The following is a 21,734-nucleotide window of genomic DNA, read 5'->3' as shown; positions in this document are numbered from 1 at the left end:
ATAACCTGTGGTTAGTGGAATAACCTGTGGTTAGGGGAATAACCTGTTAGGCATTTCCACTATGGTTAGGGGAATAACCTGTGGTTAGTGGAATAACCTGTGGTTAGTGGAATAACCTGTGGTTAGGGGAATAACCTGTGGTTAGGGGAATAACCTGTGGTTAGGGGAATAACCTGTGGTTAGGGGAATAACCTGTGGTTAGGGGAATAACCTGTGGTTAGTGGAATAACCTGTGGTTAGTGGAATAACCTGTGGTTAGGGGAATAACCTGTGGTTAGGGGAATAACCTGTGGTTAGGGAGTAACCTGTGGTTAGTGGAATAACCTGTGGTTAGGGGAGTAACCTGTGGTTAGGGAGTAACCTGTGGTTAGGGAATAACCTGTGGTTAGGGAATAACCTGTGGTTAGTGGAATAACCTGTGGTTAGTGGAATAACCTGTGGTTAGGGGAATAACCTGTGGTTAGGGGAATAACCTGTGGTTAGGGGAATAACCTGTGGTTAGGGGAATAACCTGTGGTTAGGGGAGTAACCTGTGGTTAGGGGAATAACCTGTGGTTAGGGGAGTAACCTGTGGTTAGGGGAGTAACCTGTGGTTAGGGGAGTAACCTGTGGTTAGGGGAGTAACCTGTGGTTAGTGGAATAACCTGTGTAGTGGAATAACCTGTGGTTAGTGGAATAACCTGTGGTTAGTGGAATAACCTGTGGTTAGTGGAGTAACCTGTGGTTAGGGGAATAACCTGTGGTTAGGGGAATAACCTGTGTAGTGGAATAACCTGTGGTTAGTGGAATAACCTGTGGTTAGGGGAGTAACCTGTGGTTAGGGGAGTAACCTGTGGTTAGGGGAGTAACCTGTGGTTAGGGGAATAACCTGTGGTTAGGGGAATAACCTGTGGTTAGTGGAATAACCTGTGGTTAGTGGAATAACCTGTGGTTAGGGGAATAACCTGTGGTTAGGGGAATAACCTGTGTGTAAATGTAATCTGCTGCTGTATTTTTTTGTGTTGGTTTTGTTTGTCTCGTGTAGTTTCAGTCAGGGCCCAGCTGTAACAGAGGTCTCAGTCAGGGCCCAGCTGTAACAGAGGTCTCAGTCAGGGCCCAGCTGTAACAGAGGTCTCAGTCAGGGCCCAGCTGTAACAGCTCAGTCAGGGCCCAGCTGTAACAGAGGTCTCAGTCAGGGCCCAGCTGTAACAGAGGTCTCAGTCAGGGCCCAGCTGTAACAGAGGTCTCAGTCAGGGCCCAGCTGTAACAGAGGTCTCAGTCAGGGCCCAGCTGTAACAGAGACCTCGGTCTCAGTCTGTGTTCCTTGTTGAAGTAAAGGTATAATAATGAACACACCCAGTCATCATTGCTGTTTATTCTTTCTATGGCAGGAGAATGTCTACACAACGCTGAAGGGCTTCACCACTTCGGTACGTTAACACGTTTTCCCAGGAAGGTTCATTCAGACGTTTAGTGCCTCGTGTTGAGGCAAGTGTAGTGGAAGTATTGACTGTAGCAGGGCTGGGAATAGTGACTTAATAGATGTTAATGAACCCTTTATAACAGGTTAATGAACCCTTTATAACAGGTTAATGAACCCTTTATAACCTGTTAATGAACCCTTTATAACCTGTTAATGAACCCTTTATAACCTGTTAATGAACCCTTTATAACCTGCTAATGAACCCTTTATAACCTGCTAATGAACCCTTTATAACGCGCTCTGCTTCTCAACAGGACACGACATTGAAGGAACGCCTTCTGATCGTCAGTAACGTCCCCACGGGGACTACGGCAACCCAAGAGGTTCACGACCTCGTCAAACGCTTCGGATCCTACCTCGATTCGCTATCTCTGATCAACAGGGTACCACAGACACACACACACAGACAGACATGTTAAGGCCAGGCACCACAATCTAATAATAGGGTAACATTTGTTGCCTTTAATCATATCTTTTACCAATTTGAATGTAGACACACACATCACACACAATTTTGGGGAACTATTGTGTTAAACAGGCAAATGTTTTGATTTGCTTCAAATCAATTTTTCCGGACCCTGAATGAAGTCAGGCTAAATATTTTAGTTTTATTTAGTTAGACACTCTGGGACCAGATTTATATAGATCAGATTAAGACGCTCTGGGACCAGATTTATATAGATCAGATTAAGGTGCTCCGGGACCAGACTTGTTTAGATCAGATTAAGACACTCTGGGACCAGACTTGTATAGATCAGATTAAGACACTCTGGGACCAGACTTGTATAGATCAGATAAAGACACTCCGGGACCAGACTTGTATAGATCAGATTAAGATGCTCCGGTCTTGTTTTTTACACACCTGTGGTACACACTCTCATCCGTATACCTCCCTCTTGTCCTCTCTCTCCTAGATTTATTTTGAGATGGAGTCGTCCTCGATAGCGATGGCGGTATGTCTTCATTTCCAGAAGTTCCCCCGTGTAGTTCAGAACAAGCCTCTGAAGTTCAACATGCTGGTCAAGGTTAAACACCCGGCTCAGCCGCAGCTCCCATCCAAGAAGACACCTGTCACTAGGTGAGTGTCTACCTCAACCTTTCACTACTTGTCTGTCTGTATATAAATACATTACTGTGGGCATAAAACCTGTTTTATGTAAGTCTCTTTCTATAGTGTGACAACGTTTTAAAATGGCCGCCGTTTTAAAATGGCCGCCGTTTTAAAATGGCCGCCGTTTTAAAATGGCCGACGTTTTAAAATGGAATAAAAGTTCAAAACATGAAGTCAAATCAATTGAAGTGACATAACAGTAGCCTTGACTGAAAAGCTCAGATTACTGGACGGAGCTCATTAGAATAATACCTAGCATGCTTTGCAACTGTACACTTTTTTTAAACATTTGGATTCTTTCTATGAATTAAAGGGCCAAGGTGTGACAACATTTCCAAATGGTTTCATTTAAATGTGATTTTCTTGCAGTTTTTTTCCCTCCTATTTTTTATATATATATTTGCCAGTTTTTACGTTCGTGATTACATTTTAACTTGGGAAAACAAACGATCAAAACATACACGGACTGCAATATTACATCCAGGATTCTTGACTTAAAAGGATACTTTTAGGATGTTGACAATGAGGCTCTTTGTCTACTTCCCCAGAGTCTGATGAACTCATATATACCGTTTTTATGAGTCTGCGTGCAGTTTTAAAGGAAGTTACTAACTAGCGGTAACACAATGACTTCCAGTCTAACTAACTTCATACTGGACTCAGAGACCATTAAAATAGAGGTGTCGTATTAGTGTGTAGGCTACAGACAGAGGTTGGCAGTACAGACTAAAGACAATTCCCGTGACTCTTGTGGGGGTTCGTAGAGCAAAACGGAGAGCATTGTGAGTCTCACATCTTTCCATGGTGGTTTTTGTAAGGCCAAACCGTTCGGAAGTTACAGATGTTTTGGTGAGAATACTGATTTTCGGGATGTGTCGTATTCTGACAAACACTGTAGCTCACACACCTTTCACAGCGCCAACACTGGTGGATGTGGTGGACTGAGACACAGCTCAACAATAACAGATATTTAGACTCATTGGTGGATGTGGTGGACTGAGACACACCCCAACAATAACAGATATTTAGACTCATTGGTGAATGTGGTGGACTGAGACACACCCCAACAATAACAGATATTTAGACTCATTGGTGGATGTGGTGGACTGAGACACACCCCAACAATAACAGATATTTAGACTCATTGGTGGATGTGGTGGACTGAGACACAGCTCAACAATAACAGATATTTAGACTCATTGGTGGATGTGGTGGACTGAGACACAGCTCAACAATAACAGATATTTAGACTCATTGGTGGATGTGGTGGACTGAGACACACCCCAACAATAACAGATATTTAGACTCATTGGTGGATGTGGTGGACTGAGACACAGCTCAACAATAACAGATATTTAGACTCATTGGTGGATGTGGTGGACTGAGACACACCCCAACAATAACAGATATTTAGACTCATTGGTGGATGTGGTGGACTGAGACACACCCCAACAATAACAGATATTTAGACTCATTGGTGGATGTGGTGGACTGAGACACAGCTCAACAATAACAGATATTTAGACTCATTGGTGGATGTGGTGGACTGAGACACAGCTCAACAATAACAGATATTTAGACTCATTGGTGGATGTGGTGGACTGAGACACACCCCAACAATAACAGATATTTAGACTCATTGGTGGATGTGGTGGACTGAGACACACCCCAACAATAACAGATATTTAGACTCATTGGTGGATGTGGTGGACTGAGACACAGCTCAACAATAACAGATATTTAGACTCATTGGTGGATGTGGTAGACTGAGACACAACCCCAACAATAACAGATATTTAGAGTCTGCTTGGTTGGTTGCTGTCTCCCGTCTCTCCCTCCCTGTTCCCTGTCACTCACTCACACTCAGTAGCCTACACACACAGCACGACCCCTGCTAGAGCGTCTCCTCTCTCACACACAGCACGACCCCTGCTAGAGCGTCTCCTCTCTCACACACAGCACGACCCCTGCTACAGCGTCTCCTCTCTCACACACAGCACGACCCCTGCTACAGCGTCTCCTCTCTCACACACAGCACGACCCCTGCTAGAGCGTCTCCTCCCTCTACCTCCTCTCACACAGCACGACCCCTGCTAGAGCGTCTCCTCCCTCTACCTCCTCTCACACAGCACGACCCCTGCTACAGCGTCTCCTCTCTCACACACAGCACGACCCCTGCTAGAGCGTCTCCTCCCTCTACCTCCTCTCACACAGCACGACCCCTGCTACAGCGTCTCCTCTCTCACACACAGCACGACCCCTGCTAGAGCGTCTCCTCTCTCACTCACAGCACGACCCCTGCTACAGTGTCTCCTCTCTCTCACACAGCACGACCCCTGCTAGAGCGTCTCCTCTCTCACACACAGCACGACCCCTGCTAGAGCGTCTCCTCTCTCACACACAGCACGACCCCTGCTAGAGCGTCTCCTCCCTCTACCTCCTCTCACACACAGCACAACCCCTGTTAGAGCGTTTTGTGGTGTTTCCTTCACTCGTATTGGATCAGACTGGGTCTGGTTCCGATCAGGTCTTTATGGAGGGAGTCTAGTTGTGCTCGGGTCCGTTCGAAATGGGCCTTTTTCATATGAAATGGAATAAATGATGCATCTCCAAGCCCCAGGTCCTTTTTGGACCCCGTGAAGTCCAACTAGCGCTCAAGAGTTTTTCCTGTTCAGGGAACAACTCTTGGCCATTATGTTGCACTCCTACATTTAGACTTGGATTTATCAACGTCACTTACTATAATTTATGTCTAATGTCTGTCATTTCAGCACCAGAGCCAAGAAGAAGACGGTCAAAGGCAAGAAGCCTGTCGCTAAAGGAGTGGTAACACCAGGTAAATCTCTTCCTACCACCACCTCTGCCACACAGCCTGTGGTTACCCAACGGAGGCGAGATAACGGAGGCGCCGTCCAGTCCAGTGACACCATAGCGATAGACTCCGACGCGACCGCAACGGAACCCAGTCCAGTCGTCATGGACCCTGAAGACCTGATGACGACCAACGACGACCAAAGCCAAACCGCTGCAAAACCGCATGGCGAGAATGGAGAAACCATAGCAACCGCTACCGTTCACGCTGCTAGCGTTGCTGGTTCTGTACCAGCACAAACACCGGTAACATCAGCTCACCCAGTGTCTGTAAAAGGTGAAGACAAACTGTTAGACTTCAGTCCGGTAACTCAGGAGATCCTGAAGGCCCTGGAGGCAGCAGTGCACCAACACCGCCTGGGGAGACAAAGACAGGACCAGGGAGAGAAGGACAAGCCTCCATCCGACAAGAAGAGCTCTGTAGCTGGGGAGAAGGGGGAGACCAAGACCCCGGCTGGAGGACTGAACCAGGCCCCAGCTCAACCAGAGAAGAAGACTGGAGAGAAGACAGCGACACAGACTCAACCAGATGAGAGAAATAGACCTGCGCTTTCTCTGAAGAAAAAAAAGCTACAACCTGAGAAGTCACAGACCGATAAAAAGCCTCCAACCACACCAGCGAAGAAGACCACAACACAGACGGAAGGTGCAAAGAAACCACCTTCAGGCTCTGGACAACCAAAGAAGAATCAAGTCTATGGAGGAAGAGGCAGGCGCAGGGACCATTCTTCCCCAGGAAAGATAGACTCTTCCAGGCATAGAAGCAGCCGGGCGGCCTCCGAGGAGGAGCAGGGTCCTCCGACGTCAAGACACGGCGACTCCTCTAGCTCTTCTTCTGGCTCCTGCAGGAGCAACAGACAGGACGGCAGTCCCGCCAAGAAGAAGGGGAGGAAAGAGGAGGAGGAGATGAGCAAGGTAAGAAAGGAGATAGGAGGGGGAGCAGACAGGACGGGAGCCAGGGAGAGAGACAAAGTAAGAGAAGGAGGAGAGGAGCAAGGTAAGAAAGGAGATAGGAGGGGGAGCAGACAGGAGGGAGCCAGGGAGAGAGACAAAGTAAGAGAAGGAGGAGAGGAGCAAGGTAAGAAAGGAGGTAGTGGGGGAGCAGACAGGACGGGAGCCAGGGAAAGCAGGAATGATGGTGGATGTTTTTTTACATTCAGGTTATATCCTTAAGTTCAGACGTTGTTAAAAGTCTAAATGAGATGTTAACATGATTTCTTTCTGTTTCTGAGATTTCATGTTTCCGTTTGTCCCACAGGGCCACCGTAGTAGAACTAGCCAGTCTTCTAGGAGTGATTTCATGTTTCTGTTTGTCCCACAGGGCCACCGTAGTAGAACTAGCCAGTCTTCTAGGAGTGATTTCATGTTTCTGTTTGTCCCACAGGGCCACCGTAGTAGAACTAGCCAGTCTTCTAGGAGTGATTTCATGTTTCTGTTTGTCCCACAGGGCCACCGTAGTAGAACTAGCCAGTCTTCTAGGAGTGATTTCATGTTTCTGTTTGTCCCACAGGGCCACCGTAGTAGAACTAGCCAGTCTTCTAGGAGTGATTTCATGTTTCTGTTTGTCCCACAGGGCCACCGTAGTAGAACTAGCCAGTCTTCTAGAGTGATTTCATGTTTCTGTTTGTCCCAGGGCCACCGTCTAGCCAGTCTTCTAGGAGTGATTTCATGTTTCTGTTTGTCCCACAGGGCCACCGTAGTAGAACTAGCCAGTCTTCTAGGAGTGATTTCATGTTTCTGTTTGTCCCACAGGGCCACCGTAGTAGAACTAGCCAGTCTTCTAGGAGTGATTTCATGTTTCTGTTTGTCCCACAGGGCCACCGTAGTAGAACTAGCCAGTCTTCTAGGAGTGAGTCTAGAGATCAGGAGGCAGCAGAGAGAAAGGTGAGCATCAGATTTATAAAAACACACCATTCAAATAGTAATGTACAGAATCCAAACGGTTACAATCTGTTGTAGCAAGATGTTGGATTTGGTTTTCATTCAGACATTGCTCTCTTACATTCATCTGATTCAAAGTACAGCACTTCTGTTGAACTTCTGGAAAATGGATTGATTGATTAATTCCATGGATTCATCCTCCTCTCATGCCACAGGGTTTTGGCTACGTGGTGGATGAGTTCACTTCCGACGTCAATCCTAGTGACGCCAACCCAATCGACCTGGACCAGTTCAACATGGATGAGTTCGTCACCGTGGACGAGGTGGAAGGGGATGAGGCGGACAACGCCAACCCACCAGAATCATCATCTTCATCACCCAATACCCAAGATGGCACCTATGGAAGGTCGGAACGATCAACCAAACGCAAGAGGGGTACCCCTGATACCTCAATTTCTACTATGAAGTCAAGCCAGGAGAAAGAGAGACCCCTGTCCAAAAGCGCTCCCACCCCATCCTCTTCTACCTCTACCCCCCCTGGACAGAAGACTCCACGACAAACCAAAAAAACGCAGGCGGCAAAACCTCAACCACCTGCCCCCTCTGGACGCAAGACCAGGTCGTCAGCCGCAGCTGCTGTTGTTGCGACAGAAGCCGCAGAAACCAGAGAAACTGTCACTGACGATGACCCCACAGTCAGGATGGAAGCGGAGCCTCTTCCCATGGAGCTTCTGTCTCAGCCAATGGCGGAAGCAGCCGCTGCTCAGTTGGTAGAGGAAGTAGTGGTCACAAAGGGAAGTGACATGGAGGGCATGTTACTGTCATCCGACCACAAGGTGTCAGTGTTGGGCACGGCATTGCCGGCGAACAAGGAAGCAGAAAGTGCTGGTTCAGAGATTGATATGGAGACTACAGCTGAAAAACCTCCAGAGGTAGACGGGAGCGAGGAGAAGGCCCAGGCTAAAAAAGACTCTGCCGAAGAGGAAGAGCTGATGAAGAAACAGAAACTGGCGAAGGAGAAACGGCGAGACAGAGAATGGGAGAAGGAGAGGAGTACAAAGCGGGTGAGGAGCAGAGAGAAGGAGCAGGAATGGAAGAGGGGGAAGGGGAGGTTCAGTGTGGATACGGAATGGTTGGTCACTCTGGATGAGATTGGAGGAGATGGGGATGAGAGAGGCGAGGAGGGTGTGAGGGATCAGGAGAGCGGAATAAATGAGGCAGACCTTCAAGAATTGGTCACTCTGGATGAGATCGTTGGCGAGGAAGGAGGGGAGGGTCCTAGCCCGGAGCCACACCCATTCAGGCAGGAGGACGAATCAGGAGACTCCTTCAACACAGAGGTCAGGAAACATCTACTGCTTTCTTTTTGTCTGCTTGTATCTTTATTTCTCTCACAAACTCACTCTCTCTCACACATGTGCATTTCTATTTATTATGGATCCCAATTAGCTGCTGCCTTCCTGCGGTCCAGCAAGTTGTATCATTTTAAACACATTACAATACCTTCATTACAGAATTCACAACACAGTGTGTGACCTCAGGCCCGTACTCCACTACCACATATCTACAACACATAATCCATGTTATCGTGTGTGTCTGTGTTGCTTCACAGTCCCCCCTGTTCCATAAGGTGTGTATTTATGTTTATTTTTTAAAGTCTGATTCTACTGTTTGCATCAGTTACCTGATGTGGAATAGAGTTCCATGTAGTCATGGCTCTATGTGGTACTGTGGAATAGAGTTCCATGTAGTCATGGCTCTATGTAGAACTGTGGAATAGAGTTCCATGTAGTCATGTCTCTATGTAGTACTGTGGAATAGAGTTCCATGTAGCCATGGCTCTATGTAGTACTGTGGAATAGAGTTCCATGTAGTCATGGCTCTATGTAGTACTGTGGAATAGAGTTCCATGTAGTCATATCTCTATGTAGTACTGTGGAATAGAGTTCCATGTAGTCGTGGCTCTATGTAGTACTGTGCACCTCCCATAGTCTGTGCTGGACTTGGGGACTGTGAAGAGACCTCTGGTGGCATGTCTTGTGGGGTAGGCATGGGTGTCTGAGTGCTAGTCGTTTAAACAGACAGCTCGGTGTTTTCAACATGTCAATACCTCTCACAAATACAACTAGTGATGAAATCTATCTCTCCTCTACTTTGAGCCAGGAGAGTTGGACGTGCATATTATTCATCTTTGCGTGTACATCCAAGGCCCAGCCGTGCTGCTCTGTTCTGAGCCAATTGCAATTTTCTTAAGTCCCTCTTTCTGGCACCTGACCACACGACTGAACAGTAGTCAAGGTGTGACAGAACTAGGGCCTGTAGGACCTGTCTTGTTGATAGTGTTGTTAAGAAGGTAGAAACTAGGGCCTGTAGGACCTGCCTTGTTGATAGTGCTGTTAAGAAGGCAGAGCATCGCTTTATCATGGACAGACTTCTCCCCATCTTAGCTACTGTTGTATCAATGTTTTGACCATGACAGTTTACAATCCAGGGTTACTCCAAGCAGTTTAGTCTCCTCAACTTGCTCAATTTGCACATTATTTATTACAAGATTTAGTTGAGGTTTAGGGTTTAGTGAATGATTTGTTCCAAATACAATGCTTTTAGTTGTAGAAATATTTAGGGCTGACTTATTCCTTACCACCCACTCTGAAACTAACTGCAGCTCTTTGTTAAGTGTTGCAGTCTTTTCAGTCGCTGTGGTAGCTGATGTGTATAATGTTGAGTCACCCGCATACACAGACACTCTGGCTTTACTCAAAGCTAGTGGCAAAGCTAGTTAAAATTTTAAAAAAGTAAGGGTCCTAAACAGCTGCCCTGGGGAATACCCGGATTCTACCTGTATTATGTTGGAGAAGCTTCCATTAAAGAACACCCTCTGTGTCAATTTCTCTCAGCCACGAGTACGAGTTTCAATACCAAAAGCTGCACTGAAGTCCAGTCTCTCTCTTTTTATTGTTGAAGTCTAACAAAACAGCCCCCACAATCAATATTTTTTTTTCTCAGCCAATCATCTGTCATCTGTGTAAGTGCTGTGCTTGTTGAGTGTCCTTCCCTATCAGCATTCTGAAAGTCTGTTGTCAATGTGTTTACTGTAAATAACATTGTATCTGGTCAAACACAATTTTCCAGAAGTTTACTAAGGGTTGTAACAGGCTGATTGGTCGGCTATTTGAACCAGTAAAGTGGGCTTTACTATTCTTGGGTAGCGGAGTGACTTTAGCTTCCCTCCAGGCCTGAGGGCACACGCTCTCTAGTAGGTTTAAATGGAAGATGTGAAAAATAGGAGTGGCAATATCGTCTGTTATTATCCTCAGTAATTTGCCATCCAGGTCGTCAGACCCTGGTGGCTTGTCATTGTTGATGTCAATCAATCAAATGTATTTATAAAGCCCTTCTTACATTAGCTGATATCTCAAAGTCATTACACACTACAGACCAGCAGCGTCTGGTCATTACACACTACAGACCAGCAGCGTCTGGTCATTACACACTACAGACCAGCAGCATTACACACTACAGACCAGCAGCATCTGGTCATTACACACTACAGACCAGCAGCGTCTGGTCATTACACACTACAGACCAGCAGCGACCAGCAGCGTCTGGTCATTACACACTACAGACCAGCAGCGTCTGGTCATTACACACTACAGACCAGCAGCGTCTGGTCATTACACACTACAGACCAGCAGCGTCTGGTCATTACACACTACAGACCAGCAGCGTCTGGTCATTACACACTACAGACCAGCAGCGTCTGATCATTACACACTACAGACCAGCAGCGTCTGGTCATTGCACACTACAGACCAGCAGCGTCTGGTCATTGCACACTACAGACCAGCAGCGTCTGGTCATTACACACTACAGACCAGCAGCGTCTGGTCATTACACACCACAGACCAGCAGCGTCTGGTTGCTCCTCATTACACACCACAGACCAGCAGCGTCTGGTTGCTCCTCATTACACACCACAGACCAGCAGCGTCTGGTTGCTCCTCATTACACACCACAGACCAGCAGCGTCTGGTTGCTCCTCATTCCACACCACAGACCAGCAGCGTCTGGTTGCTCCTCATTACACACCACAGACCAGCAAACATTATTTACATCATCAACATAGGAATCACTACAAGACGTATGCCCTCTTCTACATTGTATTAGACAGACACATTCCATGTTTTCATCTCTGTCCTATCAGACTATGGTGACCCTGGATGAGACTGGAAGTGATCATGAGATGGAGGAAGTGCAGCCCAAGAAGTCTCCAGAACCAGCCCAGAACCGGCACACTGACAATACAGGTATAGGTGTCTTAGATCAGAACCAGCCCAGACCCAGTACACTGACACAGAGTGACTGTGTGTCTGTTAGATCAGAGCGACTGTGTGTGTCTGTTAGATTAGAGCGACTGTGTGTGTCTGTTAGATCAGAGCGACTGTGTGTGTCTGTTAGATCAGAGCGACTGTGTGTGTCTGTTAGATCAGAGCGACTGTGTGTGTCTGTTAGATCAGAGCGACTGTGTGTGTCTGTTAGATCAGAGCGACTGTGTGTGTCTGTGATGCGCTGGTTGACTCATAACCCGCAGTCCCTGTGGTTATATCTGTGGTGCGGACTGGTTTAGGGGCATTAAATAGTGTGTGGGGGTTTAGGGGCATTAAATAGTGTGGGGGGTTTAGACTCATTAGTTAGTGTGTTGGTGAAGGGGGGTTTAGGGGCATTAAATAGTGTGTGGGTGAAGGGGGGTTAGGGGCATTAAATAGTGTGTGGATGAAGGGGGATTAGGGGCATTAAATAGTGTGTGGGTGAAGGGGGTTTAGGGGCATTAAATAGTGTGTGGGTGAAGGGGGATTTAGGGGCATTAAATAGTGTGTGGGTGAAGGGGGTTTAGGGGCATTAAATAGTGTGTGGGTGAAGGGGGATTTAGGGGCATTAAATAGTGTGTGGGTGAAGGGGGGTTTAGGGGCATTAAATAGTGTGTGGGTGATGGGGGGTTAGGGGCATTAAATAGTGTGTGGGTGAAGGGGGTTTAGGGGCATTAAATAGTGTGTGGGTGAAGGGGGATTTAGGGGCATTAAATAGTGTGTGGGTGAAGGGGGGTTTAGGGGCATTAAATAGTATGTGGGTGAAGGGGGATTTAGGGGCATTAAATAGTGTGTGGGTGAAGGGGGCGTTTAGGGGCATTAAATAGTGTGTGGGTGAAGGGGGTTAGGGGCATTAAATAGTGTGTGGGTGAAGGGGGTTTAGGGGCATTAAATAGTGTGGGGGGGTTTAGGGGCATTAATTAGTGTGTTGGTGAAGGGGGTTTAGGGCATTAAATAGTGTGTGGGTGAAGGGGGGTTAGGGGCATTAAATAGTGTGTTGGTGAAGGGGGTTTAGGGGCATTAAATAGTGTGTGGGTGAAGGGTTTAGGGGCATTAAATAGTGTGGGGGGTTTAGGGGCATTAAATAGTGTGTTGGTGAAGGGGGTTAGGGGCATTAAATAGTGTGTTGGTGAAGGGGGTTTAGGGACATTAAATAGTGTGTGGGTTTAGGGGCATTAAATAGTGTGTGGGTGAAGGGGGTTTAGGGGCATTAAATAGTGTGTGGGTGAAGGGGGTTTAGGAGCATTAAATAGTGTGTGGGTGAAGGGGGTTTAGGGGCATTAAATAGTGTGTGGGTGAAGGGGGGTTAGGGGCATTAAATAGTGTGTGGGTGAAGGGGGGTTTAGGGGCATTAAATAGTGTGTGGGTGAAGGGGGTTAGGGGCATTAAATAGTGTGTGGGTGAAGGGGGTTTAGTGGCATTAAATAGTGTGTGGGTGAAGGGGGGTTTAGGGGCATTAAATAGTGTGTGGATGAAGGGGGTTTAGGGGCATTAAATAGTGTGTGGGTGAAGGGGGTTTAGGGGCATTAAATAGTATGTGGGTGAAGGGGGATTTAGGGGCATTAAATAGTGTGTGGGTGAAGGGGGTTTAGGGGCATTAAATAGTGTGTGGGTGAAGGGGGATTTAGGGGCATTAAATAGTGTGTGGGTGAAGGGGGTTTAGGGGCATTAAATAGTGTGTGGGTGAAGGGGGATTTAGGGGCATTAAATAGTGTGTGGGTGAAGGGGGGTTTAGGGGCATTAAATAGTGTGTGGGTGAAGGGGGGTTAGGGGCATTAAATAGTGTGTGGGTGAAGGGGGTTAGGGGCATTAAATAGTGTGTGGGTGAAGGGGGTTTAGGGGCATTAAATAGTGTGTGGGTGAAGGGGTTTAGGGGCATTAAATAGTGTGTGGGTGAAGGGGGTTTAGGGGCATTAAATAGTGTGTGGGTGAAGGGGGTTAGGGGCATTAAATAGTGTGTGGGTGAAGGGGGTTTAGGGGCATTAAATAGTGTGTGGGTGAAGGGGGTTTAGGGGCATTAAATAGTGTGTGGGTGAAGGGGGTTTAGGGGCATTAAATAGTGTGTGGGTGAAGGGGGGGTTTAGGGGCATTAAATAGTGTGTGGGTGAAGGGGGTTTAGGGGCATTAAATAGTGTGTGGGTGAAGGGGGTTTAGGGGCATTAAATAGTGTGTGGGTGAAGGGGGATTTAGGGGCATTAAATAGTGTGTGGGTGAAGGGGGGTTTAGGGGCATTAAATAGTGTGTGGGTGAAGGGAGGGTTAGGGGCATTAAATAGTGTGTGGGTGAAGGGGGGTTTAGGGGCATTAAATAGTGTGTGGGTGAAGGGGGGTTTAGGGGCATTAAATAGTGTGTGGGTGAAGGGGGATTTAGGGGCATTAAATAGTCTGTGGGTGAGGGGGGTTTAGGGGCATTAAATAGTGTGTGGGTGAAGGGGGGTTTAGGGGCATTAAATAGTGTGTGGGTGAAGGGAGGGTTAGGGGCATTAAATAGTGTGTGGGTGAAGGGGGGTTTAGGGGCATTAAATAGTGTGTGGTGAAGGGTTTAGGGGCATTAAATAGTGTGTGGGGTGAAGGGGGGTTTAGGGGCATTAAATAGTGTGTGGGTGAAGGGGGTTTAGGGGCATTAAATAGTGTGTGGGTGAAGGGGGGTTTAGGGGCATTAAATAGTGTGTGGGTGAGGGGGGTTTAGGGGCATTAAATAGTGTGTGGGTGAAGGGGGTTTAGGGGCATTAAATAGTGTGTGGGTGAGGGGGGTTTAGGGGCATTAAATAGTGTGTGGTGAAGGGTTTAGGGGCATTAAATAGTGTGTGGGGAAGGGGGGTTTAGGGGCATTAAATAGTGTGTGGTGAAGGGTTTAGGGGCATTAAATAGTGTGTGGGTGAAGGGGGTTAGGGGCATTAAATAGTGTGTGGTGAAGGGTTTAGGGGCATTAAATAGTGTGTGGGTGAGGGGGGTTTAGGGGCATTAAATAGTGTGTGGTGAAGGGTTTAGGGGCATTAAATAGTGTGTGGGTGAGGGGGGTTTAGGGGCATTAAATAGTGTGTGGTGAAGGGTTTAGGGGCATTAAATAGTGTGTGGGTGAAGGGGGGTTAGGGGCATTAAATAGTGTGTGGTGAAGGGTTTAGGGGCATTAAATAGTGTGTGGGTGAGGGGGGTTTAGGGGCATTAAATAGTGTGTGGTGAAGGGTTTAGGGGCATTAAATAGTGTGTGGGTGAAGGGGGTTTAGGGGCATTAAATAGTGTGTGGGTGAAGGGGGTTAGGGGCATTAAATAGTGTGTGGGTGAAGGGGGTTAGGGGCATTAAATAGTGTGTGGGTGAAGGGGGATTTAGGGGCATTAAATAGTGTGTGGGTGAAGGGGGGTTAGGGGCATTAAATAGTGTGTGGGTGAAGGGGGTTAGGGGCATTAAATAGTGTGTGGGTGAAGGGGGTTTAGGGGCATTAAATAGTGTGTGGGTGAAGGGGGTTTAGGGGCAGTAAATAGTGTGTGGGTGAAGGGGGTTAGGGGCATTAAATAGTGTGGGTGAAGGGGGGTTAGGGGCATTAAATAGTGTGTGGGTGAAGGGGGTTTAGGGGCATTAAATAGTGTGTGGGTGAAGGGGGTTTAGGGGCATTAAATAGTGTGTGGTGAAGGGTTTAGGGGCATTAAATAGTGTGTGGGTGAAGGGGGTTTAGGGGCATTAAATAGTGTGTGGTGAAGGGTTTAGGGGCATTAAATAGTGTGTGGGTGAAGGGGGGTTAGGGGCATTAAATAGTGTGTGGTGAAGGGTTTAGGGGCATTAAATAGTGTGTGGGTGAGGGGGTTTAGGGGCATTAAATAGTGTGTGGTGAAGGGTTTAGGGGCATTAAATAGTGTGTGGGTGAGGGGGGTTTAGGGGCATTAAATAGTGTGTGGTGAAGGGTTTAGGGGCATTAAATAGTGTGGGGTGAGGGGGTTTAGGGGCATTAAATAGTGTGTGGTGAAGGGTTTAGGGGCATTAAATAGTGTGTGGGTGAGGGGGGGTTTAGGGGCATTAAATAGTGTGTGGGTGAAGGGTTTAGGGGCATTAAATAGTGTGTGGGTGAAGGGGGTTTAGGGGCATTAAATAGTGTGTGGTGAAGGGTTTAGGGGCATTAAATAGTGTGTGGGTGAAGGGGGGTTTAGGGGCATTAAATAGTGTGTGGGTGAAGGGGGGTTTAGGGGCATTAAATAGTGTGTGGGTGAAGGGGGGTTTAGGGGCATTAAATAGTGTGTGGGTGAAGGGGGTTAGGGGCATTAAATAGTGTGTGGGTGAAGGGGGTTAGGGGCATTAAATAGTGTGTGGGTGAAGGGGGTTTAGGGGCATTAAATAGTGTGGGTGAAGGGGGTTTAGGGGCATTAAATAGTGTGTGGGTGAAGGGGGTTAGGGGCATTAAATAGTGTGTGGGTGAAGGGGGTTTAGGGGCATTAAATAGTGTGTGGGTGAAGGGGGGTTTAGGGGCATTAAATAGTGTGTGGGTGAAGGGGGGTTTAGGGGCATTAAATAGTGTGTGGGTGAAGGGTTTAAGGGCATTAAATAGTGTGTGGGTGAAGGGTTTAGGGGCATTAAATAGTGTGTGGTGGAGGGTTTAGGGGCATTAAATAGTGTGTGGGTGGCGTGCTGGTTGAATAAAGAGAACAATATGTATCATATAACTAATATCTAGAGGCCATATCAAGGTTTTTCTTTCATTCTTTTCATCTGGCAGCGCTGAGTCTTCATCTTTAACTAACCAGATGCTTTTGGGCAGAAAGTGAATGTCAGTTTAATTCAAGACAAGAAAAGTTGCAAAACGGAGAGTTGAAAATAAATGTTGAATGAAAAACGTCATTGTTCAAGAACAGCACACTTTCTATATTTTGCAGGTTAGGGTTAATTAAGGTCCTCAGATTCACTTTATCACATGCAGGGCATTCGGGAAGTTGTTCAGACCCCTTGACTTTTTCCTCATTTTGTTACGTTCCTTACGTTCCTTATTATAAAATGGATTAAATGTTTTTCCTCATCAATCTACACACAATACCCTGTAATGACATCACAATACCCCATAATGACATCACAATACCCAATAATGACATCACAATGCCCAATAATGACATCACAATACCCAGTAATGACATCACAATACCCTGTAATGACATCACAATACCCCGTAATGACATCACAATACTCTACAATGACATCACAATACTCTACAATGACATCACAATACTCTACAATGACATCACAATACCCCATAATGACATCACAATACCCCATAATGACATCACAATACTCAAATCAAATGTATTTATATAGCCCTTCGTACATCAGCTGATATCTCAAAGTGCTGTACAGAAACCCAGCCTAAAACCCCAAACAGCAAGCAATGCAGGTGTAGAAGCATAGTGGCTAGGAAAAACTCCCTAGAAAGGCCTACTCCACAATGACATAACAATACTCTACAATGACATCACAACAGAACAAAATAAAAATAGATTTTTAGACATTTTTTCCACAGAAATACGTTATTTACATACTGTAAGTATTCAGACCCTTTGCTTTGAGACTCTAAATTGAGCTCAGGTGCATCCTGTTTCCATTGATCATCTCTGAGATGTTTCTACAACTTGATTGGTGTCCAACTGTGGTAAATTCAATTGATTGGACATGATTTGGAAAGGTACACACCTGTCACCTGCCACAGTTGACAGTGCACGTCAGAGCAAAATCAAGCTATGAGTTCGAAGGAATTGTCCGTAGAGCTCCGAGACAGGATTGTGTTGAGACACAGATCTGGGGAAGGGTACCAAAACATGTCTGCAGCATTGAAGGTCCCCAAGAACACAATGGCCTCCATCATTCCTAAATGGAAGAAGTTTGGAACCAGCAAGACTCTTCCTAGAGCTGGCCGCCCGGCCAAACTGAGCAATCGGGAGATACGGGCCTTGGTCTGGGAGGTGACCAAGAATCTTATGGTCACTCTGACAGAGCTCCAGAGTTCCTCTGTGGATACGGGAGAACCTTCCAGAAGGACAACCATCTCTGCAGCACTCCACCAATCAGGCCTTTATGATAGAGTGGCCAGATGGAAGCCACTTCTCAGTAAAAGGCACATGACAGCCCGCTTGGAGTTTGCCAAAAGGCTCCTAAAGGACTCTCATACCATGAGAAACAAGATTCTCTGGTCTGATGAAGCCAAGATTGAACTCTTTGGCCTGAATGCCAAGTGTCACGTCTGGAGGAAACCTGGCACCATCCCTACGGTGATGCATGGTGGTGGCAGCATCATGCTGTGGGGATGTTTTTCAGCAGTAGGGGCTGGGAGACTAGTCAGTATCAAGGGAAAGATGAACAGAGCAAAGTACAGAGAGATCCTTGATGAAAACCTGCTCCAGAGCGCTCAGGACCTCAGTCTGGGGTGAAGGTTCACCTTACAACAGGACAACGACCCTAAGCACACAGCCAAGACAACGCAGGAGTGGCTTCGGGACAAGTCTCTGATTGTCCTTGAGTGGCCCAGCCAGAGCCTGGACTTGAACCCCATCGAACATCTCTGGAGAGACTGGAAATAGCTGTGCAGTGACGCTCCCCATCCAACCTGACAAATCTTGAGAAGATCTACAGAGAAGAATGGGAGAAACTCCCCAAATACAGGTGCCAAGCTTGTAGCGTCACACCCAAGAAGAGTCAAGGCTGTAATCGCTACCAAAGGTGCTTCAACAAAGTACTGAGTAAAAGGGTCTGAATACTTTTTAAGTAAATGTGATATTTCAGTGTTTTATATTTAATACATTTGCAAACATTTCTAGGAAAATGTTTTTGCTTTGTCATTGGGGTATATTTCATTATTTTGTGTAGATGGATGAAGGAAAAAAATGATTTGATCAATTTTAGAATAAGGCTCTAAAGTTACAAAATGTGAATAAAGTTGTTGGTCTGAATACTTTCCCGGCCAGGGAGGATGGTGCCCTGCTCTCCAGACCTCTGAATTGACATCTGAACTCATCCCTCTCTCTCTCTCTCTGTCTCCCTCTCTCCTCCTCTCTCTCTCTCCTCCTCTCTTTCTGTCTCTCTCTCTGTCTCTCACTTTCTCTCTCTGTCTCCTCCCTCTCTCTCTCCTCCCTGTCTCTCTCTCTCTCTCTCTCCCTGTCTCCTCGCTCTCTCTCTCTCTCCTCCCTGTCTCATCCCTCTCTCTCCTCTCTCTCTCTCTCCTCCCTGTCTCCTCCCTCTCTCCTCTCTCTCTCTCCTCTCTCTCCTCCCTGTCTCCTCCCTTTCTCCTCTCTCTCTCTCCTCTCTCTCCTCCCTGTCTCCTCCCTGTCTCCTCCCTGTCTCCTCCCTCTCTCCTCTCTCCTCTCTCTCTCTCTCTCTCCCTGTCTCCTCGCTCTCTCTCTCTCTCCTCCCTGTCTCCTCGCTCTCTCTCTCTCTCCTCCCTGTCTCATCCCTCTCTCTCCTCTCTCTCTCTCTCTCCTCCCTGTCTCCTCCCTGTCTCCTCCCTCTCTCCTCCTCTCTCTCTCTCTCTCTCTCCTCTCTTTCTGTCTCTCTCTCTGTCTCTCACTTTCTCTCTCTGTCTCCTCTCTCTCTCCTCTCTTTCTGTCTCTCTCTCTGTCTCTCACTTTCTCTCTCTGTCTCCTCCCTCTCTCCTCTCTCTCTCTCTCTCCTCCCTGTCTCCTCCCTCTCTCCTCTCTCTCTCTCTCTCTCTCCCCTGTCTCCTCCCTCCTCTCTCTCCTCCCTGTCTCCTCCCTCTCTCTCTCTCCTCCCTGTCTCCTCTCTCTCTCTCTCTCTCCTCTCTCTCTCTCCTCCCTGTCTCCTCTCTCTCTCTCTGTCTCCTCCCTCTCTCCTCTCTCTCCTCCCTGTCTCCTCCCTGTCTCCTCCCTCTCCTCTCTCTCTCTCTCTCTCTCTCCTCCCTGTCTCCTCCCTCTCTCTCTCTCTCTCTCTCTCTCTCCTCTCTCTCTCTCCTCCCTGTCTCCTCCCTGTCTCCTCCCTCTCTCTCTCTCTCTCCTCTCCAGGTGAGGACCTTGTGGTTTCTGAGGCAGGGTTCTTCTGTAAGCTGTGTTCTCTGTCTGGGAGTGAAGACAAGAAGACCCACTGCAGCAGTCTACAGCACTGTCAGAACATGCAGGTATAAACATCATTATTCCACTCAGTCAGTGAGTGAGTGAGTGGGTGGGTGGGTGGGTGAGTGGGTGGGTTAGCTAGTGGTGAGTGGGTTAGCTAGTGAGTGAGTGGGTTAGCTAGTGAGTGAGTGGGTTAGCTAGTGAGTGAGTGGGTTAGCTAGTGAGTGAGTGGGTTAGCTAGTGAGTGGGTGGGTTAGCTAGTGAGTGGGTGGGTTAGCTAGTGAGTGGGTGGGTTAGCTAGTGAGTGAGTGGGTTAGCTAGTGAGTGAGTGGGTGGGTTAGCTAGTGAGTGAGTGGGTGGGTTAGCTAGTGAGTGGGTGGGTTAGCTAGTGAGTGGGTGGGTTAGCTAGTGAGTGGGTGGGTTAGCTAGTGAGTGAGTGGGTTAGCTAGTGAGTGAGTGGGTTAGCTAGTGAGTGAGTGGGTTAGCTAGTGAGTGAGTGGGTTGGGTGAGTGAGTGGGTTAGCTAGTGAGTGAGTGGGTTGGCTAGTGAGTGAGTGGGTTAGCTAGTGAGTGAGTGGGTTAGCTAGTGAGTGGGTGGGTTAGCTAGTGAGTGAGTGGGTTAGCTAGGGTTACTCAACTAGGGGTCTGTGGAGATACTGCAGGATGCATTTTGAATAACTACAGTATGTATGTATTGAATATCTACTGTTAGTTTCTGTTAGTTGCTGTGTATTCTGGGGATTATTTCACTAAAGCTAATTGACTAATGACTTCCCTTCTGTCTTCACATCTCCCGCCCTCCCTCCCTCCCTCCCTCTCTCCCTTCTCCTCTCCCTCTCCCTCTCTCCCTCCCTCCCTTCTCCTCTCCCTCCCTTCTCCTCTCCCTCCCTCCCTTCTCCCTCCCTTCTCCCCTCCCTTCTCCCTCCCTCCCTCCCTCCCTCCCTCCCTCCCTCCCTCCCTCCCTCCCTCCCTCCCTCCCTCCCTCCCTCCCTCCCTCCCTCCCTCCCTCCCTCCCTCTCTCCCTTCTCCTATCTCCCTTCCTCTCCCCCCCCTCTCTCTCCCTTCCTCTCTCTCTCCCTTCTCCTATCCCTCCCTCTCTCCCCCTCTCTCTCCCCCCTCGCTCCCTCTCTCTCTCTCTCCCGCTCCCTCCCTCCTTCTCCTTCTCTCCCTTCTCCTCTCCCTCCCTGTCCAGAAACATTACCTGAAGCATCAGAAGCAACAAGCAGGAGGTTCTAGCCAAGGCTCCGCCTCCAAGTGACCCCTGACCACACCCCTGGGTGTGTCTAAAATGTGACCATTTCTCCAGTGCTCTGGTTGATAGATAGGGCTCTACTATAATAGGGTGCAGTTTGATATTTCAGCTGGTCTAGGATCAGGTCCCCCATGTTCAAATTGTCTTATTCATTATGATTTAAAAGGTGAAACTGGTCCTGGATCAGCCCTCCCTCTACTCTGAGACGTTTTGTGAATACGTGGATATCGGGTCCAATATGACACAGATTTTAGATTAATTTGTTTTGTTAGCTTTTTTTGGGGGGTGGATTTAAATATCATTAAACTGCTTAATTTATCCAGAGTAACTCAGTCAGCAGAGACCAGACATAATGTATGTATACGGAGAAAGTAATAAATGTAGTTTTTATTACGAACACTGTGTTGTCTGGTGAATGACTTGATAACATGTTGTTATTTATTATTATTATTAATTATTATTATTATTATTATTACCTTTATGTAATTAAGTCCTGGAAAACCTTTTGCTCAGAGAACGGTAGGTTATCAGATACTCAACAAGAAGGTTTGATTTCATTATTACTGAAACAAGTAGGAAATATAAAGATCTTAACCTTGTTATGATGCAAAATGCGTTGGATATTATTCATCCTAACGTAACGCTCGTCTGAAGAAGAGGACCGCAGTTCATGATTATTTATTCAAACTGAACACTGAAACAAAATAACAACGTGGAACAAAAGAAACAGTTCTGTCTGGTGCAGAAACACAAAACAG

At 47.3% G+C, this 21,734-nt stretch overlaps 1 protein-coding gene across 1 annotated transcript in view; it reads left to right on the top strand.

Moving 5' to 3' along the window:
* The window catches only part of LOC112267340 (zinc finger protein 638), a 67,986-nt gene extending 46,613 nt beyond the window's left edge, over positions 1-21,373 (top strand). The window contains exons 12-20 of the mRNA XM_042297822.1: positions 1,371-1,409; positions 1,717-1,845; positions 2,377-2,540; positions 5,345-6,359; positions 7,260-7,328; positions 7,541-8,665; positions 11,530-11,632; positions 19,678-19,790; positions 20,917-21,373. Of these exons, the coding sequence (XP_042153756.1) occupies positions 1,371-1,409; positions 1,717-1,845; positions 2,377-2,540; positions 5,345-6,359; positions 7,260-7,328; positions 7,541-8,665; positions 11,530-11,632; positions 19,678-19,790; positions 20,917-20,982 (2,823 nt within the window). The 3' untranslated portion in view covers positions 20,983-21,373. The remainder of the gene's footprint in view (positions 1-1,370; positions 1,410-1,716; positions 1,846-2,376; positions 2,541-5,344; positions 6,360-7,259; positions 7,329-7,540; positions 8,666-11,529; positions 11,633-19,677; positions 19,791-20,916) is intronic.
* The last annotated feature ends 361 nt before the right edge of the window (positions 21,374-21,734 follow it).

This window comes from Oncorhynchus tshawytscha, linkage group LG15, assembly GCF_018296145.1.
Source record: "Oncorhynchus tshawytscha isolate Ot180627B linkage group LG15, Otsh_v2.0, whole genome shotgun sequence".
Lineage (NCBI taxonomy): Eukaryota > Metazoa > Chordata > Actinopteri > Salmoniformes > Salmonidae > Oncorhynchus > Oncorhynchus tshawytscha.
Note: the sequence above shows the minus strand (reverse complement) of the source record. Positions and strands in the feature narration are given on the sequence as shown.